Genomic DNA, 26,337 nt, shown 5'->3' with positions numbered 1-26,337 from the left:
GGGATGCTGATAATTCCTGCATGTGCTGAAACACTATGGAGCTCCCAGGAGACTGTTTCCCTTTTGACCTCAAAGCACGTTAGGGCAGGTGGTGGAGTCTCACCCTCAGTATCTGCCAGTGGGGGAAGCTGAGGCACGGAGAGGCAGCTATTCCAGAGTGCCTTGCTCACACACACGACCTCAGCAGAAAGGAGAGAAGAGACCAGGAATCCTCACACTCACTGGAGTGTCTGGGAGCTCCCAGCTTAGTCCTTCAGCTCCACAGAAGGGCAGATCCTCATGCAAGGAGCCCCTGGGCTGCAAAGCCCCTTCAGTTCCTGAGAAGCTGTTGTGGTTGTCCCCCCAAACATTTCTGCACTGAACTGACTGAAATGAGGGAACCCAGCAAAAGCTGAAGTGCAGCAGGAGGCTTGGGGGAAATGAGGAGGGCCTGGAGCAGACTCTAGGAGAATGGAAAACTCAGAAGCTGGACATTTGGAATATCTCCTCCCCAGAAAGGATACAGTCAGACACGTGCCCACAGAGGATGCTTTGAATCACCAGCTGAATCACACAGAACATGAAGAATTCAGTGGCCACATTTAGGACATATAAGGCCTTTCCCCTCAAGTCAGACTGGTAGGAGCCAGTTTGGCTTTTCACCTTCACTGTGTGCCATGGAATGTGCCATGTACACTCCTGTAAAGGAAGCAGGTGATGAGATCCAGGCATTTCCACTTAGCACCTCTCATCCTTTTGCCAAGACAAAGGATGTTGACGGATCTCTCCTGCTCTTCCCAGGACACACTGCAAATTTCTGACTTCTGATATTGGTGGTGTGGTGGGGATTCCCAGGGGATTCTCCTTTATCAAGTGTTGCAGGGTCTCAGTGACCCACAGAGTCCTCCCCAGCCATTTGTTCCTGTCAAGAAGCCTTCCAGAGCAAGCTGGAACTGCAGCCTCTTCTCTCCTCACTATTCCAAGTCCCCATTACGATAAAGGTGAATTTGCATAATAACTCTCCTTTAAAAAAATATACAAACCAGGAAAACATTGGTTGCAAAACTTATTCCAGCAACTGCTGTAACTCTGATGTCCAGTGCTGCTCCTCCAATATAGAGAGTGCCAGAGACATGCAGACAAATAGTGATGGACACCATTAAAAAATGCTTAGATAAATGTTTTCCAGTATGGGCTGGACTCGCTCTGCTCTACTTAAGTCAATGGAACACAGCCATTGAGCCCTGGGGGAGCAAGTGCCAGTCCTAAATCATTTCTTTGATTAATTGTTTTTGGGAAGGAAGAATTCATTAAGCATTCTGCTCAGCAATTAGAAATAAATATATTTTTAGAATGAACAACCTGCCAGAAACAAGTTGTTTCAGAAATATATTCAGCTTGCTGCAGCCCATTTTCCATCAATACATAACAGGGAGGCTCCAGCCTGCCAGCTTCCATCCTGCCTAGAGGGACACTGCAGGGAAAGGTAGGACAGTCCTGTCACCGAGGGACTACTTGTGATGTCTGCACCACTCAAGTTCAGACTGCTTGAGCAACCCACTAGAAAATAATGTACTTTCTCTGTATATTAGTATTCCAGACATAAAATGGGAATATATATCCTTGCTAGTTCACAGAAATATGACAAAGCTATTTCTACGAACAGCTGGGGCAGTGCAGATATGATAGTCATGAAAACCCAATAAATAATGTAAAAAACCCCTGTATTTACACTTTGGCATCAGGCTCAGACATGCTTCAAAGTGAATGTGAAATAACAATCTCTGCAAAGATTTTTGGACACATGACCAGTATAATTGCCCCAGCCTTCAGGTAGAACTGAAACCTGCAATTTGCTTTGCTGACACAGTAAATGATCACCAGAAAGACAGTGGGACAGGTACCTGTTCCAAGGCAGTGATAGTCAAACACTTCCCTATTGAAGGTGCAGATTTCATTAAATGAGTGTGTGTTTTAAATTACCTGTTTCAACTTTTAAACTCCCTTAGTGCAAGGCAGGAGCTCATCACAGGGTCCGTTCACACCTGGGCCCAGAGAACCACGTGGAGCTGTGAGAGGGGCAGTGGCACTTTGCCCTCCCAGCCAGGCCAGGAAAATCTTCCTCTGCTCCTGAGTCTGGAAGAGGACACCCTAAAAGAACCTAAACATGCTCTGGGGTCTGAAAGTTACAGCCAGAAAAGACTATTCCAGGCTTTTAAGTTTCATGTCTCAAAAGAAAAGACACGTCTTATCCCTTGGTTGTGGTGCCTAGAGGCAAATCTGTTCCCTGCTCCGTTTTGGGAATGTAGGATGGCAGCAATGTCTCAATGAATTCCAGATTTTCCAAGAGGAACACACTCTCAAAGGGCCCTCTTCTCTAAAACATGAAATATCCTTGTAGTTTTTTATTTCTGCACACACAGGACCCAGTTTCAAGGCCACTGCAGCAGGGTTTGACTTGAGTGGGAGCAGGGATGTGCTGGGGTACCACGGAAATGGGCTGGGAACTTGTGCACTTCAGTAACGCTGCATCCCGTGATCTCTAAGGTTTTCTTCTGTTCAGTTAATCGAGTCCTTCTGTTTCAGTAAGCTCAGAGCAAGGCAAAGGCCAGGGTTCTTGTTTCATCCCACCAGAAATGTCTGTGCTGTGACTCAGCCCAACTGGCTGGTGCTTGGGAGATCACAGGGAGGGTGAGGAACAGGAGATAGATGGTTCAATGATGAGGGCACCTGGGAGAAAGCTCTGCAAACCACTCCAGCCAACATCCTCAGTGCTCCGGTGGGGAACAGCAGAGGGTCTTTCACTGGAGTCCGGGAAAAGCAGAGAGCAGATTAGCTCTGCTCTCAAAGTACATCGAAAACGCGTTAGATATTCAGATAGTAAATTAGGGATCTCCTGATGCAAGACATCAGTGAATCAGAAATAGCTGTTTTGTGGGTGAAGAGCAGAAAATTCAGTGCTCTAAAACACCCCTGCTGGAGCAACGGGCTCACTGAACCCTGCTTTGAAGATCCATTGCACAAACATCAAAGTGTGAATGTAATCTGGAATCGCTGCCTTGTGCAGCATTAGCAGGTCTCAGACAGTGCCAGACACAGAGCCCACACGTGCCTCGGAGGGACGTGTAGGGAACCGGCCCGAGGTGCTTCCCAGGAGGAAAACTGATTCCCAGTGTCACCCTCACGAGTTGCAATGGATTCTCACCCATGCATTTGGCCCCATGTGTCTACTAATGAAACCTCATTTCAATGAAATGATCATCAGTCCTCCTGTATCCATAAGAACTTCAGTGTGTGCAGAAATAACCTTACCCAGCACTGTAGCAAGGCCAATGCTGAGGGGAAATGCAGCAGAACAACATCCAACTGCAGCTCCAGAGGAGGGCCTGAGTAAAGCTGAAGTACATTATCTGAACTGTACCACAATTATTCACAGTGATATCTGCCTGCCTGGAAAGGTGAGTAGTTTGCTCTGTCAACAGCCACGGATTTATAAGGATCAGGGTACCTTACATTGCTACAAAACTACTTCATTTGGAATATCCTCCCTTCTGATTCCTGAGCTAACCAGGCCACATATATTTTGCCTTTCAAAAAACAGTTTTCAAAGAGCTTATAAAGATTTCTCTCCCCTCCTCTTGGACCAGCTGTAGGAAAGCTGTGCTCCACCTTGAACTGGACAGCTGGAGGTATAACCAACATATATATGTGTCTTTTTCCCTAACTGGACTGCAGATCTTAGTGTCCAGGTTTTGAGCAGGCACAAGTTTCCACTCACCTGTCCTTAGTTCAAAGAGGTGCCCTTTCCCTGGAAAAATCCTGGCCACAAGGATGTGTAGAGAAAGCAAGGCCTAGAGATTATCTGTGGGCCAGGCTGAGGAAATGTGAGTGACTCACGTCAAGGCATCTTGTTGAGCTCTTTCACAGCTTGTCTCTGCACTTCTTATCTAGGAAACTGGAAAGAAATGCTGATGGGCTGCCATTACTGAGAGAGTGTGTGTGTGTGTGATGATTACACTGGAGGAAGTGTTTCAGAACAGCTCAGCCTTGTGAAAGTAATACCCTAGAACAGCTGCCAAGTCCCAGAGGGGTTATGTCCCCAAGTCAGGCATGACTTCCATCCCTCAGTGTCTCCACAGCAATGCCCATGGATAGGCATCGTCTTTTCTATTCACCATGGGGTTTTAGGCCCTGCAAAGAGGGTTGTGCTGATTGGGGGACTGAGCTTTTGGGACAATTTGCTGCTTTTTATCCTGCTTTGAAATTTCAGCTCTGGGAAACATCGGACTAGAAAGACTCCCGAGGTGGTTCACGGTGGGAGGAAGAGAAAAAAAGAGGCAGTGGTGGTCTGGATGTGGGAATCACCATCCTGTGCTACCGGTGAGAGTGATCCTTGTAGAGATGTTTGACGTGCCCAGCTCTGGTTTACAGTGCTCACATCCCCATCATTCACAAGGCACTGTATTATTAATGCACCCCCGATGTTATGTATCACTTTCCCAAGCAGACTCATTCACACACACACAACACATCCACCCACATGCAGCAATGGTTAGACAGACACAAAGCATCCAGCAGCCAATTATTTGGGGTGGGAACAGCTTGCATTAGCTCATGATGAAGCTTAGCCTTAATTCTGCTGAGCTGGAGAGGCTGGAGCTGTGCGTTGCTCTCCTGACTGACTGCGGAGCTGGGAGCAGGGCAGATGATGTCAAGGCAAATCTTTTTTTGTCTGCACTGCAGATTTGGCTGTGTGAATTTACTTGCAAATGAGGCTTTCAGATCCCCTGTTCAAAAGCAGGAGTCCTAGGCCATTCCCACATCTGCCACTGTTAGCCCAAATTCCTGTTTGTGCTGCTAAAGCAGCTGCCTGTGTTTGGAAAGCTTGGGCCCAACTTCCAATGAGTTCCTACAGACAATGAGAAGGCAGTGGAGTCCCCCCTGTTTGGGTGATGGATGGGGAGCAGATGAGAGGAGTACCTGTGCTGCAAAGGGACAGCAGAGGAGCTCAGTCACAAAGGGAATACACGACCCCAACAGTGGAACCTTCCATGAGGTTTTGCAAAAGCGAGGACTAGAAACTGTCCAAAATCAGTCGAGGTTTAGCCAAAAGTCACTGCCAAATGTGGAGTTTAAGCATGTCTAACCACAGCATACACGCTGTATGGCCCTGACCAAGGCTGGCACGATCCCAATCACACTTGTGTTTGCACTGAAAGCCAAAGATCACAACAGATCATCCAGAAGATTCAACAGTCAGCCAGCTGAAGGGATGTTTCTAAGGCTGCCACACCACAGAAAGGGACAGACATCTTGCCAGCTTCTGTGCCAGACCTGTTATTTGGGAGTGTTTACCAAAGTCAGGAGTCACATATTCCCAAAGAAAAGGGTAGCACACCTTGCAGTGCACATGACTAACGAGAAAGAGATGGAACATTTTCTTTTTAGAGCATCTCCAAACCCCACGCAGGGGCTGCACAATTCTCATTTATGGACATAAAAGGTAAAATTCCTCCTGTCTCCCTCTCCCTGAAGGCTTTTTTCCTATCTTTTTCCAGCCTAGTTCTAAATATGCCAGACAATATAGCACCACACACGGAACTGTAGAGTGTTGGTAACCACTTCCTTGTTAAGACAAAGGAGCCAATGACTCAGGAATCACCTAACAGTACATAGAGCCACTGATTTTTGTGGTCCTAACAAAAGGTGGACAAGGGGTGAGACCAAATCTACTGCAGTACACAAAAATGGAGAATCAAGAAGAAATTCTCACAAAACTGCCTTGTAGATAACAACCACACACCTGCTGACATCTACTCTGGCATCTGCTGTTACATTAAAATATTTTACAATCCTCCAGCACCTTCCATGCCCCCCGGCAGCAGTACCCCACTTTTTCAGAGTTGGAGAAATCAAGGTACAGAGTATCTGTCCAGGATGGCTCACAGGGTCCAAAACAGATGCCTGATTTGCCTTCCAGCTTGTCCTTCTGGCTGTTATACATTGCTTATGATTCAAAGTGCATCTGCAGCTAAATGAGCATGGGAGAATGATACAAATGCTTTGTATGGGCATCAAGGAGAACAGACCATCATCTGTAGTCTAGACTGGTCCTTTCTCCTGCCCTTCCCACAATTCACAGAAAAATAAGGATGAAAAATACATTCCTCTTGTTATTAATAGAAGTATTAACTTGTGCATGCATAAGTACCTGAAAGCAAGGGGGAAAGGTCAAGCATCAGGAATTTGTGCTTAATGAAAGTGGGTTTGCTGTTGTTAAAAAAGCTGCCCTGAGACAGTCCTCACTATCATTTCTCTTATCACCTGGACTGTTGGGAGAGCTGGTCCAGGACACTGCCTTTGCACTGCCTCGCCGTGCAACTCCTGCTGCTCTGCAGAGAGCCAGGGTGTCACTGCACTGCCTCTCTGCACCACCTCCAGCTGGACACGAAGGGGGACAGAGGGGAGGGAACACACGGAGCAGGGCTGGATAATGAGGGGCCTCCCCGTCCCCCGGTGACACACAGCACGCACACGCTGCTCCTTCGCAGCTGAGCCGCTGCCCCGGGTGACAGTGTTAGAGCTGGGATGAGTGAGCGCCTTGCCCTGAAATCATGTGGGAAGGACTTATTAACTGGAGCCCCCCAGTCTCTGGAATGCAGCCGTTATCTCCCTCCCGAGCTTTGGAGCGCTGATAACTTTGCAAGACATTTCTTCCCCACACCCCGGCAAATCCAAATGCACTTCACCGTGTTTTCCATCCCCCCCCGTGCTCAGGTGGAGCTGAGGATCACACTGTAACAGCGGCCCTGACCAGGAGAACCGACTCCCAGCAGAGCTCCCCTGCACACAGCCCCACCGGAGCTGAGCACAGGGATGAGGAGTTACTCCATGCACAGCCACCGATTCCCTGGCAGTCACAAGCACCCTGAGCACAGCTGTGAAAATCAAAATCCAGGAGTTCCAGCTCCTACACTGGAGTCAGCTGGCAACCTGCAGCTCCTCTCCTGCCTCTGAGCTCTGTAACAATGGATGCACAAACACAGACAACCCCTCCATCCAAAGAGGCAGAGATTTAAATCCTTAATTAGCACATTTGGACGAGTCACCACAATGAGATTAGCTTTTGCACATCGCTGGGGAAGCTGCTGTGCCCCTATAATGTGCAAGTGGTGGACCCTCAAGCTGACCTTGGAATTCCCCTTTGGATGCTCATCTGCTTTGCTCTCTCAGCACTGTCTTCCCCGCTGCCTGCAGGGTCTCCTTGGGAGATAATAGCCTGGTCTTCCCACAGCCTGGAGCTGACACCAGGCACGGGGTGACCATATTTGATGTCAGCCACTGTGAATGTACTGCACTGAATGAGTAATTTCAATTTGAAAAGGCACTTCCCAGGTAGCAAACCTGGGTTAAGGGGCAGGAAAAGGTCTCTATAACAGCACCTTGTTAGCCCAGTCACAAATCTGCTCCCTCTTCTCTGTTTCTGGAGTCCTAAGTGCTGTTTCTGCTGACAAACCCTGGGTTTAGTGCTGTCAGCACTGCAGAGATGTGGAGCTGCACAGAGCCAAGCTGTGTTCTCCTGTGCCTCATGCTTCACCAAAAACCAGCCCACTCAATAAGGACACCTGGGCACTCCTCATGCTTGTCATACACAGAGCAGCTTTGACGTGGAGCCTCCAGGGTGAACATGGAAAAGAAACCTCGTCCTGCCCTGTAGGCTGTGACTGCTTTCCAACCATCTCAGTAAGAAATGCTCTGACTCGTGGCCGTGAGCGCTGTGTTGCTGCGGGAAGAGGTCAGCTAAACAGTTCAGAAGGAGCCAGGAGCCCCCTTCACCATAATGACTCTGACTCTTCTGCAACTAAAGCAAGTACATCTCATGAAGTCACAGATCCCTAGACAGCCAAAAGGCAGTGATGTCCCCAGTGGGTGCTGCCGGGCTCGAGAGATGGTTGTGGATGCTGCACCTGCCCCAGCAGTCACACAGGGTGTGTGGGAGGGAAGCAGGAGAGGACGCAGCTCTCTCGGCATGGAAACGAGCCCATGCTCTGTTACAGACCAGGGAAGGGATTATCAGAGCACCCATCAGAGCTGGTGATTTTCTTCATTCTTTCCTTGGCCTCGAGTTCTGGAAATAGTCTCATCCTACCTCACACAGGAACAGCCTGGACCGTGATCAGCCACAGACCTCGAGGCATGAGCATTTAGGGGTGAAATCTCCCACTCTCAGTAGCCACTTCCCTCCAGCCTGGCCTTTCCCTTGCACTCAGCAGTGGAAATGGGTTTTTTGAAGTTCTCAAAAGCAGTTGGCACCTTTCTTTTTGAGTGACATTCATCTGTAGGTAAATTGATTTAATAGCTTGTTAGAGTGCCAATTAGAACCAACAATAACTCAATTGACCTATAACTGCTTTGGCACCAACACAGCTTTCAAAAATAAGAGAAAGGAAGAAATCTCTGCTCTGGCAGAGATGAGAGCTCAGATAGTTGGTTTCAAGAGCAAACTGAGGGATTCATGGACTTGCTAATGAGATGCTCATAACACATCAGAAACAAAGACAAATTTCAATGGTTTCAAGCTAAAATGACACTATGTTATCTCCAGACAAAGATCACTCTTTTATCTGCATAATAAATGGATTTCAGTGCAGCAGCAATGACTCCACAGCAGAAAAAACCTCAGTGCCACAGAAAGCACTAGCACAGTTACCTAACCAGAATAACACGGTATTGAAAACCCAAGTTTACCTCCTGATAATAGTACTGAGAAATCCTACACTGATTCCATGTCTATCTACTAATAAACATCTTCAGAAAACACATTTTTCCCTCAAACATAATCTGCTTCATACTAATGCAGTGGAGATTGTGCTTCTATACAAATTCACCGTTCTAAATACTTACCTCCGAGGATTGAGGTATTTCAAGTTTAAAAACCAGAAAACCAGAAAATGTTAGTAGAGTTTGTCTGAACATTGGTAGTGAGTGTCCAAGGATAGAAAGAAGGATAATGTGGAAGGGTTTTAAATTACTAGGCAAAAGGATCAATTCTTAAAACAGGAAGGGGACTGAGAAAACTGAGATTGTTTGAAGAGTCAGAAGGACAAGAGCAACTAAGGATATATAGAAGGAGAGGGAACAAATTTGGAGAGACCCACCCAGGGAAAAACCTGAAGGATAAGGATGGAGACTGGAACTGGACTGAGGAAAGAGCCAAGTCAACACACTGCAACTGGAACATTGCAAGGGGTGAGAGGAGATACTAAAAACTAAGATGAAATCTTAGTGATCAGATGCTAAGCTGCATATTGGGATGCAGGACTGGCTGGACAAGAATCCTGCCACAAGAAGCCTAGAAAATGGAGATGGGGCTGGTGGGATGAGAAACATACACTTGAAACGAGGGATGGGGAAAAAACCAGGTTGGAGAGAGTGGGGCTGGAGGTGAAAAGGAGAAAACAGCAGAGAGTTTGTTAAAGGCAGAGTGTGTTTCCCTTTGAAGCCTGGAGAGTCACCCAGGAATGTGGTGCATCCTCGTTTCCTTGCTGTAACTCCCTGCCATGGCCACTGCTGAATTCAGAGCAGAGGGCACAGCACAGCCTTGGGAAGATCCACACCTGCCAATGAATCCAGAGATATTATTATGCTGAGGATAGGGATTGATTTTGTTTTTTAAAACCTTAACAACTGTACAAAGCTCTGTGTTAAGAACTGGACTGCAAAGTCAAAATGAAACAGCAGAAGGGAGGTTGGCTGTACATGTGGTTTTTTACAGTCTTTATATGGTTCAAACCACTTCTTCCCAGAGAGTTCATGCTTCCTTCAAGATGGGAGGAGGGGCCTGAGGCAGATGTGTGCAGGGAAGAGATCTCCTATAGGAGCCCATTTCTTGCACAATCTGGCAGGTTTGCAGTGGAAGAGATAAGGAACTGCAGAAGGAGATGTGATGGCCAGGGCAGGTGAGTGGTGCCCTCGAGACTCCCCCTCTGCCAAAAAGTTCCTGCAGAGGTGACAGACAGAGCACCCAATCCAAAACTGTAATTACAGTAATATTCTTAGATGATGATTAAAGAGAACACGATGTCATTGTTTACAGGGATGATTATTTTTTTGCTATAACAACAGACAAACTAACAACCACCAGAGCTTGGGAAGAGGGCGGGTGGGATCGGCACGGCTGTTTCCCAGTCTGGCTGCCCCCCCAGCCACGCCAAGACATGCTCCAAATCACACTGTGCCATCCTCTCAAAGCACCCATTGCTCTTAGAACAGGTGGCCATTAGCCCTGTGCCCTTGTCTTCTGGGTCCCAGGGCTGGCTGATTCCCTCTGGTGTGCCCCCAGGGCAGAGCTCTGAACACAAGGGATGCTGGGCAAGGCCTCCTGCTCTGCCAGCCTGGGCCTCAGTTCCACTACACCAGGTCATGGATGTTTTTGACCTCAGTCTCTTCAAGTCTCTGCCACTCTCAGCTGGGCATGACAGTACCAGTTTCCCAGCCAGGGTGTCACAAAGCCAAATGAACGTTCATTGCTGTTACAGTTGAATATTTTATAAGTGCGAAAAATAAAAACAAGAGAAAAATTAACCTTCCCCCCCCCAATTAGGATCTGAGTAAGATGTAATAAAAAAGGTATGTTATCTTACAAGGGGGGGGAGTAAATGTTAAATAGCTTTTCCTAAGGGAACCATCCCTGAGTGCACTGAGGGAGCCATGGGCTTCTATGGAAGAGATAATGTCTTCATCTGTTGGTAGGGACTGGTATGAAGAGCCTGAATTAAGTTCATGCAGAAAATCTTAGTCATAGCCCTTTGTTAAATCTAAATGCTTGCTTTAGTACTTATTTATGTTATTTTATGTCATTTTCCACATGTGAACATACATGAAAATACCATAATATTACATCATAGTCTTAAAATATATCCTGGGGATACACTGAGGTGTTTCATTTACTGAGGCCTCCCTGTTTCCAAGCCTGGGTCAGAACTTGCCTCATACACAAAGCTATATTCCTACATGGATTGTCAGTGTGGGATTATTTACTTTCCACATGTGAACTGGGGTGTGAAGCATGTGATGACTTGCCCATGGACATGGGAAATATGGCTGCAATAGTTTGATTCCCTTAGTTCATGGCTACAAAACCACATTTTTTCTCTTGCAACTTGATTCCAAGTCCACTGGAGGCAACACAAACCCAATCCATGCTGCTCAGCACAGTTTGGATTATCCTTCATATTATTCCTGCTTGGATCCCTTCGTTCTGCTCCAGCAAACTGCCCTGGGAATTGGCAGGAAAGTTCTCTGCAGCAAAGGCAGCAGGATCTGCTCTCCCCTCAGCTTGCAGCATCCCCATGTCATTCCAAGGCAACACACCACCAGGATGGAGAGAAAGAGAAGAGATCCAAGGCTAGGAGCTGCCCCTCCAAACCTGGGCCTGTCCACACTTCCCGCTGGATTCCAACAACAGACACAGGTTCTGCTGCCACTCCAGTGCTCCCTGACCTTCCCCTCCATGCAGAGCTTTCCCTGACCCAGAACCTCCATGTGCTGTACATTCAGCTCACACAATGGGCACTTTCATTGCTGTGAGCAGAGGGCAAGTCATGGGATCAGAGCTGCCACTGTGGGCAGCCCCTGAGCGTGGGCAGGAATGAAGCAAGGCTGGCACAAGAAGCAGCATTTTGGGCAAAAGACAGAGAAAAGGGCATTACTGTCTGAGAGCAGGGAGCAGCACCCACCTCAGGGAGCTGCCAAAGTCAGTGAGCACTGCTGGACACTCCACAAATTGTTTACCCTTCTAACAGAACAGGGAAAAGCTTCTCAGGGAAAAGAGTCTCCAGACAGAGCAGCACTCCGAGAGACTGGAAATCAGGTCTGCTCAGGAGAGTGGGAAAGGTGACCACACATCCTTCCCATCTTTGCTCAGTCCCACCAGTGATACTGGGTGCAGATGTTTGGACTGTAATTAGTAGATCCCACTGATTCCCCCAAAGAAGGCAGGCTGCATGACACTGCAGCATGACGGGAAGCAAATGATTTTGTTCTTTCCCTACCTCATACCTCACACCTGAGCATCTGTTTTTTTGGTGCCACAGAAATCTCCCCAGGGTCCCAGCAGCCAGGGAGTTCTGGCAGAGGAAGCAAACGAAATAATGGATCTGTTTGCAGGAAAGTATCACAAGTAAGGGAGAACAGAGAAGAGAAAAAAATCTAAAATCTGTAGCTGTGTCTGTTACCGAGTGGAATGTTTTCCATTGTTTTCAAAGAGACAGCAGCTTCTATTCTCTGTGAAGAAGTTAATAGATTACTGGGCAGTGAATAATGTGCAGTTCTATTTACATCCACTGTTTGGACTATTTTGGTCCCTCAGATAGTGTATCTGTTCTCAGGTCTTTCTAAAAGCAGCATGCTACACTTTTTTTGCAAGCAATTCTGGGCAGCAGCTACAACCCATATGCTTCAGTCAGCTACAAACTAGACAGATCGTTGTTTGTCTGGAATTTTTTTATTAAACCAATTGTACTGGATCAATGCTTCCTCTAAGCAATACATAACAATTCTATCATAACAATTCTATCTACCCAGTGAAAAAGCTTTCAGAGTCACAGATAAATGTTGATCTCGGAAATACAGTTTGGCTCTGCACCGATGTGCGATCAGCCACAGATGCAAACTCCAGCAGCCAGCACATACATCTGCACCTCAGAAGAGAAGCCAGTACTCTGATTTTCATTAGACACCTTTTAAGAGCTTCTAGAACCAGCCCACTGCATTAGTCAGGAGTACTCAGGGGCACTGAGCTTGGTTTTTATAAAGGTCACTTGATGTCTTTTCCCCTCACAATGGACTAAAAGCAGAAATCAACAGAGCCTGAATCTATATTAATCTGCTTTACTCTTGGAGGGTCATAGATTTGCCACTGGAATTAGCCATATTAGATGCTAAAATGATAATTTAATGAGACAATGATGAAAGCCTCTGTTCTATTCTAAATCAGGAACTCCTCTTGCATAGCGCAAGGAGAAGCAACTCCATGAAGTCAGAGAATTACACCACTGTCATTTCGCAGCAGTAAATTGGGCTGGAGTGTTCCATGCAAAACTTCCCATCTCCAGCTGTACTGAGACAGGAGTCACGAGGTCTGGAGCTCCACCAAAATGCCTGGAGATGCACCTCTCTCTCAGAGGGGAAACTGGTTTCTCCAAAAAGACAGAAAGCAAGCTCGGGGTCTAAATAATTATTAACTTGAAACTGGTACCCCAAATGCTGCTGCACAGCTTTGGTGACAGCAAAGTGCAGGATAATGGAGCCTCATTCCTCCATGATCATTCCGACTGCTCCGGGATCTGCACCCATCTCTAGCACGGAGCAACTGGGCATTGCACTGCGGAATTCCCAAGGCACAAACCACACTCCTTTGGGTCAAGGATATTGCAAATATTTTGGTAATATCTGCTCTTTGGTGCAGTCTGCTGCATTCCAGAGGTCAAAAAACGCTATTTGTATTCATGTGAGTTGTTTCCAAGACAGATGCTTTAGCAGAGGGGAAGAAGGAATACAAAGCCCGAGCAGAATCTGGAAGGCTCCCACTCCTCTCCTTCAAGGCAGCCTTTGTTCACAGGTCATTTTCCTTGGAAGCCCACGCCTGTTCTCTAAGCAGCATCCATATTCCAGCAGACATGCTGCAAGTGACCTAGGGACAGGGGTGAGCAAAGTTCCCCCCAAAATATCCCTCCTGACCAGACAGTGGTGCCTCCAGCTCCCCCTGGCCTTGTGCACCCTCGGTCCCACTGCCCCATCCGAGGCTGGCAGGTGACAGCAGGGACACAGCCCATGTCGGTGTGCTGGCCTTCCACACCACTTCAGAAGAAACACAAGGCAGGGAGATATCAGCCCACCTGGAATCTGCCCCCAAGCAGGTCTTGCCTCAGGGTACAGACCCCCAACTCACTGTGCCTTCTCTGCACAAATTCCCAGCTACATCAGGGCAGGATTATGTTCTAATATCAAGAGTCATCCATGCATTCATAGAGATCTGCATGCACACAACAGCTCAGTGCTCGGTGGGATCATCTGGCTGGGGGGAGTTGGAGCTTGCCAGCATATTTCATTCCTTTGTGCAAGGCTAGGAGTGGCCAAGTGCCTCAGAAATAAAAACTTACCTCATCATTTTAACGAATAAGCACTGGTTCAGTAGGAACCTTAAAAATCCAAACTCTTAGGACCATCTCACCTTGGGCAAGGTGGTTACCTCAGCTACTGCTCTCAAGTTTGCCAGGCTGGTTCTATGCTGAAACAGTCATAAGGATGGAAGGGAATAAACCCACTATACAGAGACACAAAGACATGCAAACTGAATGCTGCTTTTGCATAAATCCAAATACAGTCCAGAGACTAAATCCAAAATTCCTTGAGGGTGTGACATACAGAGAACACCTTGCTAAAATAACCCAAGAAAACACAGTTGTTAGTTTTTAACTCCAGACTCAGGGCAAATAATGCAAAGATCTACAGCCAAGAGTATGAATTAGGGTTTGCTCTTTTTAAAGCTGATCAGTGTCACATTTCAGTGTTTGTGAGCTATTACTCGATCAGTCCCAACTGGGAGGCTATTTTATAGACCTTCCAGTCTGGGATTGGGCAGGATTGTGCTTGCAAGCACTATGTATAATGCTGTAGCTACTGGAAGCCCTCAAAAGCTCACTCAGCTGTGTGCTTGGGACACTTGAATGCACTGAATTTAAATGACAGTGCAGTCTTCCAACTCACATAGCCTTCTAATAACATTTGTTAATCCAAGCAAATATCAAGGAATCTGGTCAGTGCCAGTGCTGAATCTGCTCAGCGTGTGGGCTACTTGCTAAATCCCTAATAGGTAGTGTCAAGAGGTTTCTGACATGGCTGTTTGGGCACCCAAATCCACCCTGGAGCTCCTTCCTGCAATTACCTTGCTAACTGTATTTTAGGGAATATTACCAGGTTTCTTGTGAAGAGTCCAAAAATTCAATAAAATCATGTAGTGTGACAGATGTGTGTTTGAATAATGTTCTTCTACCATGTGCTTTTAAATGTGAGATGTAAGCCTGTTGTAATTAAAGTTGAAGCAATAAACCTTAGCCATTGATTGCACTAAGTAATTAATTATTGATTGCAGTACTTTACATACATATTGCAGAGGACAATTCACCTGTGCAGTAGATGATACTTTGCTCAGAAATACCCAAACACAATCCCTCTGCTGTGCAGAACTACACAGAAACTGGCTCTAGGGTTTACAAGTTAGTTTCCTTATTAACCTCCATGGAAATGTTGCCATTACTTTCATAAAGCCAGTGTTAACTATTCCCTATCCAAATTAAATTTGGAAATAAGGATGTACACATGCAAAAGAGAGGATCTTTCTCTGTAAGACTCTGAAGGTGTTAAGTTCCTTCTCAATGAATGCTGCCATCCCCTGCACATACCAATTCCTGACAAGCCATGCTGCAGTAAGACACTGTAAGGAGCAGCAACAGTAGCAACATCCTTCCCTAACTCTTGGGGAAGGAAAAGGGAGAAAGGACTCTGAGGTGTGAAAATGGGAAGCATTAGTCAGGCAGAGCACACATTCTGAACTGGGCATGTAGGACTAGTTAAGCAGCAGACACCACGCTTTTAGTCTGGAGTTGTGCATCAGGTGGGAACATTTTTCCCCATTTACACTGAACTTAAGGAGAGCCTTTCCCTTACATTAAGCCAAAGCAAGAGACATTTGCTGGTTTAAAAACACAACTGAAAATTAATAATTGTGTGGGGCACTAAAATTAGGGTTAAATGTAAATGAAACCTGCAGATTGTTTGAGTGGAGCAGATCTTGGATGTGTCCAGCTCCCCTGCCTAGGAGATGAGCAAGGAAAGTTCTGTTGGGGTGGGTGCACGGTGCAGGAGGTCATGTGGGAAAGGGCAGACCAGCTGGTTTGGAGTGGATCAGGAAGGGGGGGATTGTACCTGAAGTCGCTGTAGGGGTGGATGATCCAGAACCCGGCAGACTTAACCCTCTCCTGCTCCCTCTCCACGGCCTTCTGGCTGCCAAACATCCTCAAGGAGAATTTGTTGACCCCCGGCTGGAGCATGGCCCCGAACTGCCTCTGCATGAAACCGGCTTGGCCCAGCCTCTGCTCCTCATCTGGGGTGATCTGGTCGCACCCTCCACCTCCTTCCACTTTGATGGAAGTGGAGGAGCAGGCCCGGGGGGGCTGCTGAGGCTCCGGGGGGGACGCGGGCGGTGGGGGCGCCGGCAGCCCCTGCTCCAGCTCCCCACTGCCGGGGGGGCTCTTGTCCTCGCTGGGGGAGGCCGGCTCCCCTTCGCCGCCGATCAGCCTCTTCTCCTCGGCCGCGTCGTGGAGGTGCCTGCTGGTCAGCGAGGACAGGCTCCCTTTGAAGCGGCGGCAGTCCCCGTTGGTGCTGGTCTTGGCGCCCTTGCCGCCGGCCTCGGTCTCCAGGAGGCCGGGGTCCCCCCCTCTGCCGGGGTCCCCCCCGAGGGCCCGGGTGCTCCCAGCAGAGGGCGAAGGCAGTGGCTTCAGCCTGATGCTTTTCCTCCGGGTGTCCTTGTCGCTGTCATCCTCCTCGTCCATGATCGACGCCTTGGGTCCGATCTGCTGGGGCAGGCTATAGAGCCTCTTGCGCATGGAGGGGGGCAGCTTGTCCATGGCCGATACTGCTGCTGCTGCTGCTCAGTGAGAGGGAGAGACCCCGCTCTGCCCAGGAAGGGGAACCGGCACTGCCCCCAGGCCCCTGCCCCCAGCTCAAGGGGCAGAGGGGACCAGAGACTGGCGTGTCATCTCCTTACCAGGCTGTGGCATCCACAGGCTCTGCATCAAAACACAGCCTCTGCATCCAGAAGGGAAGGGAAGGAGAAAAAAAAAACCAACAAAAAAACAAAAAAGAGGGAAGGCAAAAAATCCCCCCCTTCTTCCCCGTTGTCCCGATTTGGCTACTTGCTGCTTGTCTTCCCTTGGTGAGTGTTACTGCAATCCCCGTCTGCTCAGATCCTGAGCACTGGGCAAGAAGTCTAGAGGAGAGCCACACACTCCTGGCTGGAAGGCGAGGGAGGGCGGTAGCGGCAGCAGCAGCCGCCTTGCCATGTTGGCTTCGAGATGCAAATGTGCCGTGTCTCCCGGCGGGCAGACATCATCCGGAAAGCGAAGCTCAAACCCGGGTGCCTCAAACTCCTCAACCTGCCGGCCAATAACACAATGAACTGCAACCTGCAGCGGCCACTGCTTGCTTACATCACTGTCATCACTTATTCCTCATGCAGCCCCTGCTCCTGGGAATATTCATGAAGCGATCCCATTCTATTGGGTTGCCATAGGAGCGACTACTGCACACAGGCTCTGCCTACCTGAGACAGCACCCGGGCTTCTTAAAGGGGCAACGCCCGGCGGGCGCGGGGCTGCTCCCGCCGCTCCTGCGGGCACCGGGCGCTGCGGAGCCGCGGGGCCGGGCAGCGCTGGGCTCCGGGCCAGCCGGGGCTTATCGGCCACGAGCACCGGGCCGCCGCGAATTTAAAAATAGCAGCATCACAAACACGGGAAAAAAAATAAATAGGAGCGAGAATATTCCTTTTCCCTTAGATGCGGGCGATCCCTACTCCTCCTGGAGGTGTGGCTGCTGGAGGGCAGGTTTGCTTGTGTGGGCACGGGGGGTTTTGTGGGAAGGGGCGATTCCAAATCTAAAGGGAAAGCAGCGGTTCACCTTGAAAATCTCACTTGCATGCAAAACAGGGGCTAGGGGAGTGCCTGTCTTGCCTAGCAGAAGTTTGCCTGCTGGGAACAGGCTGCGTTCGCACCCGTCCGCAGAGTCCCGAAGGGTTGGAAGGATCTTTTTTCCTTGGCTGCCTCGCTCCCCGTTAGCCATGCAAACCCGGTACTATGCCTCCCCTGCGGGGTTGGATCTGTAGAAGCCATTAAATAAAAAAATCAAAGCAAGCCGCATCTCCGAGAGCTCCCCCGCTGGATTGAGGGAGGCTGGGCTGGGCTGGCGGAGGCAGTGGGATGCGTGGGCTCTCCCTGCGACGCGGGGAAACCCACTTCCCAGTGGGCACCTGAGTCAGCACTTCCTGCGCCTCACCCGCCACCGGCGCGTCTCCGGGGGACGCTCCTGGGAAAAGAACAGCTCCGCATGGGAATCCTCCTGCCTTCACTGCTGGCCACAATGCACCCCGTGCAACAGAGGCCAAAGCAGCTGAAATCAGACATTTCCCTTTTGGTATTTGAGAGGGGGCTTTTGGAGAAAAGGAGGTAAAGAGGTAGCAATCAGCCGCGCCTGTGCTTATTTGGGAGTGGCTGCTTATCCTGTGATGTTTAAGACTGATAAACTAGTTCGGATTATTTCCTAGCGTCGAGCCTTTGAAACCAGTGGAGTTAAATTATGAATCTTTTTGGCCATACGAGAGACTTTTGTATATATTTTTGTGTCAATTCAGCATTTCAGGCTTTCTAGAATATTTGTTGTTTCAGACATTTAAGATCCCACCTGCTAGGCAAAGACAGGGAGGCTGAACACAGGCAAGGAATGCCCACTGCAAGCAGGGAGGAAATCGTCACCACCGCTGCAGTTCTGCTTTCCTGAGCAAATATTCACCTCTTCCCTCCCAGGAGTCACTCGCCATAGGTAACTTTGCCATTTAAAGCAGCACATTTCCTTTAGGAAATGCCACGATCAGCAGTGACTTCACCACACACACACACAGACAGCACATGCTTCCTCATCTTTGTTTGCCTGCTCTCTCCTGAATCCTTTCCTGATGTGTTCACCTGCTCCTCTTCTCCTCCCACCACCTGGCACAACCCAGACTGGCTGTGACTCATTTCAAATACTCTACAGTGCAGCTACCCAGCGCAAATATTATTTAATAGTATTACTTTTTTCACAATTTCTGATAGAACAAGCTTTTCTGGGGAAATAACTCTCAATTTTCAAATATTCCTGGAGATCAAATAACGTGAATTAGGCCAGTGAGAGCAATAAAGGTCTTTTCCCTCTTCTTGTTCCCTCCTCCAGGCACTGGGGATGCTGAGGTGTAAGCACTTGTGCTCCTCAGCTGCAATCAAGTGCCTTCCAAAAGGCTGTGTTTTGATTAACGAGGTGCACAGCATCCAAAACTGATGCAGCTTCTTAAAGGCAGTCCCTGATGTTCCCAGAGAATGACAGAGCAGTAAAGGACGTGCTCAAGGAATCGAGCAGTTTGTTCTCGTTCAGCTATAGGTATTCCAGCGCTCGGAATATCCCCACACTCTGTTCCCTGGCCTTCCTGGGATGTTCCCAGAGTGCTGCCTTACTTGGTGACACAAATCAGATCCTCTGATAGAGAACACAACAGGGCAGCCGAGCAGCAGAGTCCTCCTGCATCACCTCTGCAGCAGGAAGGAAATGCTCAGGAGCACAGACTGAGTCAGGGCCTGGCACTCTGCTGCACCATTCCAGAAACACCCAGAGATCCCCGTGCCTGGAATTCTGGCTGGCACTTCCCAGCCACCACTGTCCAGGCTCTATACCACACATACAGACCACAGGTACCTTTACATGTCTCTATAAAGCATTAAGCTTCGTGGAATCACCCAAGGTGCTCAGTCCAGAAGGTACATTCCTGTGTACCTCTGTCTCCGAGTTTGGGTTCCTAAACACTTCTAAAAACTTACAGGGGTTACAGGAACCAAACTCAGAGGAATTTTTCAAGTCCTTAAAATGTAATGACAATTTTGTGTCCAGAGGACTTCAAAGTAATGATATTTTATTTGAGAGCCTTCTAAGAACTAAGTGCAGGGAGATGGGAATTATCCTTGTCTAATGGTATGAAACTACTATTGTGGACATAATTTATTGCTGGCATTATGGCAGTGCTTTCCATGTCAGCAAATGAACCTTTATAGACATATTTTTAGAATATTTAAGAAAAACCAGGCCTGCTGGAGGTCTAAGTCTTACCTATCACTGGCTCACAGTACATTCAAAGGGGGTATAGAGAAGTCACCTGTCAGGAAAAGGCAGAACTGTTTTTGAGGGAAGTTACCTCCTTTTAAACAATATTTGTCAGACTCTGCTCCAAGACTTGGCATAGATACAAAGGAAATGGATTTAGTAGAGAGAATGCAGGTGAAGCAGCCAAAGATGCATTTGTTTCTGAAGGAATTTTGCCAGCTCAGATATAGATATATATGGAATATGTATTTATGGAATATATATATATATGGTGCTATTTTATTAAAAAGCCAGTGCTGCAACGCAAATGTGAAAAATGATGTTCCAAATGAAGCCAGGACTACAGAAGAATAGACTGAGAGCCATCAAATCTGATATCCTGTTGCTCAGGGAACAGCAGCAGTGCAAGCTGGTCTTTTAGGACCACCTTTGCTTGGGTGAGAGATTCAGCATCACCCTTGAACTTCTAAATTCTCAGATGAAAATGGAGTCAATGAACATGTGGTATAGCCTGGAAGAACAGGAGCAAGTCCTTTCAAAGCTGCCTATTGTTCTTAGCAGGCAGCAAGTAACTCATAATTGGCATTTGAAACTCATGAAATATTCAACACTACAAAACAGGGAAATTCTACCTTAGAGTTTTCCTGGTAGTCTGCATTCGCTGCCTCTGCAGCTTATATTATACCTAGAAGATAATGAAGAAATAATAATGATAAATACACAAATCCTATCTCCCCCTCGGCCCTATTAATTACCCAAGTGTGCTGTCACACTGTACTCATTGAAATTCAGCCAGGGCTTTCTTATGGCTCTGTGCTGTTCCTTCTGGGAGCTGTAAAGTGGGGGACTGAACTGCTGGAACATGTGCTGAGGCCTATTTAGGGCAGAGCCAAGAGGGCACCTGAGCATCTGTCTGGATCAAGGAAACAGCTGAGCAATGGGAAGTGAGATCCAGGCCGGGATGCTGGGCTCAGGGGAGCCAGCCCACAGGGCAGGGGGACAGGGAAGAGTCCCACAGAGCTGGATGTCAGGATGGAAGGGAAAAGTCCAGCTTTGCTGTGCAAGAATTGCCTTGGGTTTTCAGAAAGAATGGTTCAAAGTCCATCAGTGGGAGCAGAGAGACACTGAACAGATCCCTGACAACAACAGGCTGTGGAGCCTGGCAAGAGAAGCAGCAGCAGGAGAGGAGATACACAACAGGACAGAAAAGCTTCTATCAGGAAGTGCTTGGAAAGCAATATTCATTCCAACTTCCAGTGGTAAACAAATCTGGAGCAATCCCACTCTCTTCACCCTTATAAGCAAGACCAAAATATGGGCACTTGTGTAGGATATAAGGGGGTTGCTGGAATGTGCTTACAGCTGACAAACAGCTTTGCCACCGGACTGCAAAAAGGAAATGTTATCCAAAGAATCGGCCACGTTGGTGTCTATGGAAAGAAGTCACAGACTCTGCAGAAAATAACTCCCTGAGATTTTCAGGATGTTGAGATGTTTTGCAAAAGCTGGTAATCCTTGCTGGAGCAAGTAGCTGAAAATCCTAGCTAGGAACAGATTGATTAGCATGAGCATCTCGCCACCTGACCTTTAATGTTCCCCTTGGAGAACAGAAACCTTCAGAGAAATAGAAAAACAGAGACAGGTAGCCATATATGAAGCTCTGGAGAAGAGAAATGACACAGAGGAGCTGCTGAGATTGGAGCAACTATATGATTTAGACACAATTACTTTTAGGTTATAAAATTTTTACATTATGGTCTAAACTCTACCAATGAATTCTCCAATATTCACAGTGAAATGCTCATATTGAGCTTGCATCTTGAACTTCAATAAAATTTCCCTTCCAGATGTATATTCCATCAAATTTCCATTTAGAAACCAAGCACTAGCTTATTTTTCTACCCTGATGAGCAATTATTCAGGTTTGGGTTCAGACAGCGTGGGGAGGTTTGCTCAGTCTGGATCAGCTCAGTGACTGCCAAATGAGTCTGTCTTTCACCAGTGTTTCATGAGCTGCAGCCTCACAGAGAACAAGGGATCCCTCTCCCGAGCCTGTCCCACCGAGGTTTCTCCTGTCTGCATCAACTGGACTATTTTGGATTATCATGCAGCGCTGGATTTGTTGGGAAATGTGCCACTGTCTCCCACAACAGCAGTGGCAGCCTCCAACTTGGGGATGTCCAGACTCTGCTCTTAGTCAGCTGCCTTCTGCCAGGGCTGACTTTAACCCTCTCTCTTCCTCAGAAGTAGTTAATCAAACAAACCCAACATCATGTTTCCAAACCCAAAGTTTCCAGCCATACCAACTGTCAGGCACTTTACAGCTCTGACTTAAGAACTCATAATCCTCATGGATGTACCTCAGCAATGCCTCCCTCCATCCAGTTGCTGAAGACAGGCAGAAGACTGAAAAATTTGAAATAAGATACTAATTAGAAACAAGATGCTGTGTGAGCAAAATGGCTATGGAAGAAATGTCCCATAGATTTATGCCTTGTGACTGGAGTCTACCATGTCTGATGTGCAGGATCCTACCCAAACCTTTCCTCCATAATTCACAGTTGGACTGTCATGGTCTAGTCATTTATTGATGCCGGTGCCGTGGGCTGCAGTGGCTTTGAGCAGAAGGCCCTCAGAGATCCCTTCAACCTAAATTACCCTTTAATTCCATGATTCTGTGACTCAAGAGGAATTCTCTCTTTACTCCAGCCACCTACTTCCTATGTAGGAAGATATTTTCTTTGAGACAAAATCCCTCTGTCAAATTAAGTTTTAAACCATCAAACAGGTTGCAATTGTAGTAGGAGGGAGCTGACAGCCTGATGGGTACCAGGCATGACTTCCTCGGGCAGGCAGCTAGAAGGCATGTCATGATTTTGGAGAACAAACTCAGACATTTCCACACTGATTCAGAATTTCTAAACTCCTAAGAACAGCCAAATTGCAAAGCCAGGCTTAGTCAGCACATCTAAACCATATGGCAGGAGAAGAGCTTCCAGCAGAAGATCCCAGGTGATCATTGCCCCTTACAGACACAGGGGTGTTTCAGGCAGTTACCCCTCCCACTCGGTACCTGAAATGGAGGAGAACTTCACTGCCCATGAAAACAAGGCCAAAGGCAAGGGAGATCCAGTATTTCTGCCTGCAGTTCATTGTTACTGGTGTAAGTACATCCTCTACAAACAAGCAAACAGGTTAGGCCACTCTGAGTCCTCGAGACATTCCCATTATCCTGGAGGGAAAAGAGTGATTTGTGCCATTGCCATGTCTGTGGCTCAGCAGCAGCACCAGCAATGTCGATAAGGAAAGGGGAAAGGCTTCACTTGATAAGGCTGCAAATCATTCTGAGATTAAAATAAAGGCCTTCTTTGTCTGGGCTTTGCTTTTCGAAACCAGCCTTTGGGGGTACTGCCTGGAGCCCACTCAGCACCACAAGGGTCTTGTGGTTATCCTAAATCTGGAGGTTAGCCCAAATCTGGAGGTGACCTCCTTGAGTTTGTGCCTGCCCATGTCTACACATGCACATTTGTGCTTGAGCTGATCAAGCTTTTGCCTCAATTCTGGATCAAAAATGCACTCCAGGTCCAGTTTGGGCCTCTGTCTGTCATTTGTTACTGTTGTTTAAGTGCAGGTGTTACTGAAGCATCTAGAAAATGCAGCTGAGACCAAAACCCAGCAGAGAAACACAACATGGCAGCAGAGTAACAAGCTCGTGCTCTTTAAATGCCAGCTCAGTGCTGTTTCCTTTCTGCTTGTTTAGGTTTAGAGAAAGCTTTGTTGAGAGGAGCTAGGGCAGGGAAAACACAGAGGAGGGGGGATCCAAAGCAGAAGAGCAGGGCAGAGTTCTGTAAGGACATGGGAAGAGGGCAGGGGGAGAATTGTCTGCATTGCATTCACCTGGATGATAAAGTTGTGCTGCAGTGCCACCATTAAGGAGGGGCTGAACTTCCATTATAAGATTCTTTATGGTCATTCTTCATCTCAACCACCTAAGCTGAGATTCTGAAAACCTTATCTTTACCAAAAAAAGAATTTCCTTCTTTTGAAGGATAAAGCAAAACCTGCTGGTTTTGGAAACAAGAAGGCTGTATGTGTAGAAGGGAAAAAAAAAAAAAGAGAAAATGCACTTTTTTTTCCTCTTTTTAAAATGGTATTTTAGGAACCAATGTATTACCCAAGTGGCTAATAATGAGATTTGGACTTCCAAATCAAAGGAAGTGCAAGTGCTGTACACTTGTCAAAGATTAAATACTCAGTAAACCCAGAAAGGTGGAGGCAGAAGGTTCATTCTGCGTTTTCTTACCTGTCCCTGCCCTTCCCTGGATGCCCCTTGCCATCCACATTCAGACTGTATGGCCTTGTGCTAATTAAAATCTATCCTGCAGGCATCTCCCTGGTTCTCAGGCAGACAGGGCAAGGACTAGCTCAGATTTCCTCTTCCCCAGTGCCACGGGAGCTGGCTCTGATTAAACAATGCCAAGTGCTCGATGCTCCCAGAGCTGATGAGCAGCAGGGAGTGCCCAGCCCTGCCCACCCAGGGACTCCCCACTGATTGATTTTACCAGCCTGTGCTTTCATTTGTTTTCAACACTCTGCTGACCTTTGTGTAAGGGTTTAAACAAAGCTCTGCAGACTCTTGAGGCCATTGCCTTGATGGTATCAGTTCATCACTGTATAAACGTGGCTCAGTGGATGGCAGCCCTGTGTGTGTGTTTTTGTGAGGGGAGGGATCCCACTCACCCGGCTCTTCTGTGAATACTGAAGCTTTTTTTTGGTGAAATCAATGAGAAACTGCATCTAATGTTACTGCAAGGGCAGGACAACACAGAGTATAGATGCTGCTTCCTGGACTCTGTCTCCTTTTCACACAACGCCCTTTCCCATGTGAATTGTAGAATCACTCCTGGGAGCAGGACAGAAGACAGGCCTTCCTGATTTTCCCCTAAACCATTAGCTGACAGAATCATATTCCCTCCTGTGCTCTCCTACTGCCTGATGGTATCTTAAATCTTCTGTTCAATGGAGCAACTTCACAAAGATGCTTCCTGTGGGACACCAGGGAAACAGGAAAATGGCATTTGCTTCACCATCTGCAATTTAGGAGGATGAAAACAGTTTTGTTTTTTTTTTTTAAGAAAAAAGCTTAAATCTTTCTGACAGGGTTCTAGATGATGTGACAGTGTATGCAGCCCCACACAGGGTTGACCTGTGGTGGGATGATGTGGAGAAGCAATCTGTGGCCACTTGATTGTGGCTCAGCTGCTTCCTGCTGGGCACACGGGCTGCCCTGGAGAGCTGCTCCAGTGCCCCACCCTGGGCTTGGCCAGGCCCTCAGGAGTTCCACACTGCAGAATGCCTTGGAGCACTTCTGTCCTTCACTGGAACTGGCACACAGCCTTGCCCGAGGTCACACAGCCCATCTGTCCCTTCAGCTTCCCAGGTTATCCGTGTTCCAGTGGTGTCTGCACAACACGAGTAGTTCTGTTCCTGTTCAGGGTGGCTGTAACACCCCTGGGTACATCCACACAGACAAACCAGCTTAGTAAAGCACACCTGGACACTGCCACCACTTCCTGCTGCTCCCATGGAGAGATGTGGGACTGGAGAGCACTCTGGAGCTGGTGACATCTCAGTGCACACTCTACTCCAGAGGGAGCACTTCAGGTTACACAACAACCACCAGCACTTTCCCCCTTCTGAGCAACTTCATGTCACAGCTGATGCTTGACAAGCTGCTGTTCAGAGTCTGCTCAAAGGAATATTGTATATTTTATTAGCCCCCTCTGTGCTTGTTAATTCTGTCTTTGTTTCTCACCATTCTGCAAAACCCTTCACAAATCCCTGTTTCAGTGGAGCAACAAACTTCTACTTCCTTGGATTTGCAGGCTTCACTTAACACGATTAGGTGACAGGATTTATTTAGAAATGTGTGGTGATAAAAATACCCAGTTTGTGAGTAATGGGGAGGAAAAGCTCACAATTTTGTTGTTGCTTTTATAAATTCAAACTTCTCCGAAGGAGAAAAGGTTCAGAGCAGGTGTTTGCCACCCACACCTTTCAGTACTAGAGAATGGCCTTTCTACTGGAAAATGTAGTAAAGTTAATTAAACATGGAGAGGGAGATGACTGGAGCAGCATGAACAGAGCAGACTGAGTCTTGCTGTGAGACCTAAAGAAGGTGAGATTTGAAAAGACCTGATCTTCCCATCAAGCCTGGGGCTGACACAGAATTTGTTAAAACACCTTCCTGTGCCTTTAATTAGCCTGAAGACTTCTTTAGCTTCTTTTGGCTTTCCACAAGAGGCAGGTTTTTAGGCTGGAACACGTAGTCTTCAACCATGCACTTACTCTCTGTTCTACAAGCTTTGGTGATCCTGCCCTTCCCCTCTGCTGGGA

At 47.6% G+C, this 26,337-nt stretch overlaps 1 protein-coding gene across 4 annotated transcripts in view; it reads right to left on the bottom strand.

Moving 5' to 3' along the window:
• HCN4 (hyperpolarization activated cyclic nucleotide gated potassium channel 4) overlaps window positions 1-26,337 on the bottom strand; it is a 152,865-nt gene that overhangs the window by 93,914 nt on the left and 32,614 nt on the right. For 2 of the 4 annotated variants that reach the window (XM_064668568.1, XM_064668569.1), the window contains exon 1: window positions 15,967-17,528. The exons of 1 other annotated variant lie outside the window; for it this stretch is intronic. In XM_064668568.1, coding sequence (XP_064524638.1) covers window positions 15,967-16,667 — 701 coding nt within the window. In that variant the 5' untranslated portion in view covers window positions 16,668-17,528. Of the gene's footprint in view, window positions 1-15,966; window positions 17,533-26,337 lie in introns of those variants that run through there. One more of the 4 variants, XM_064668572.1, reaches the window with a different exon arrangement.

Source organism: Pseudopipra pipra, chromosome 12 (assembly GCF_036250125.1).
Source record: "Pseudopipra pipra isolate bDixPip1 chromosome 12, bDixPip1.hap1, whole genome shotgun sequence".
Lineage (NCBI taxonomy): Eukaryota > Metazoa > Chordata > Aves > Passeriformes > Pipridae > Pseudopipra > Pseudopipra pipra.
This window is presented reverse-complemented; position numbering and strand designations above follow the sequence as displayed.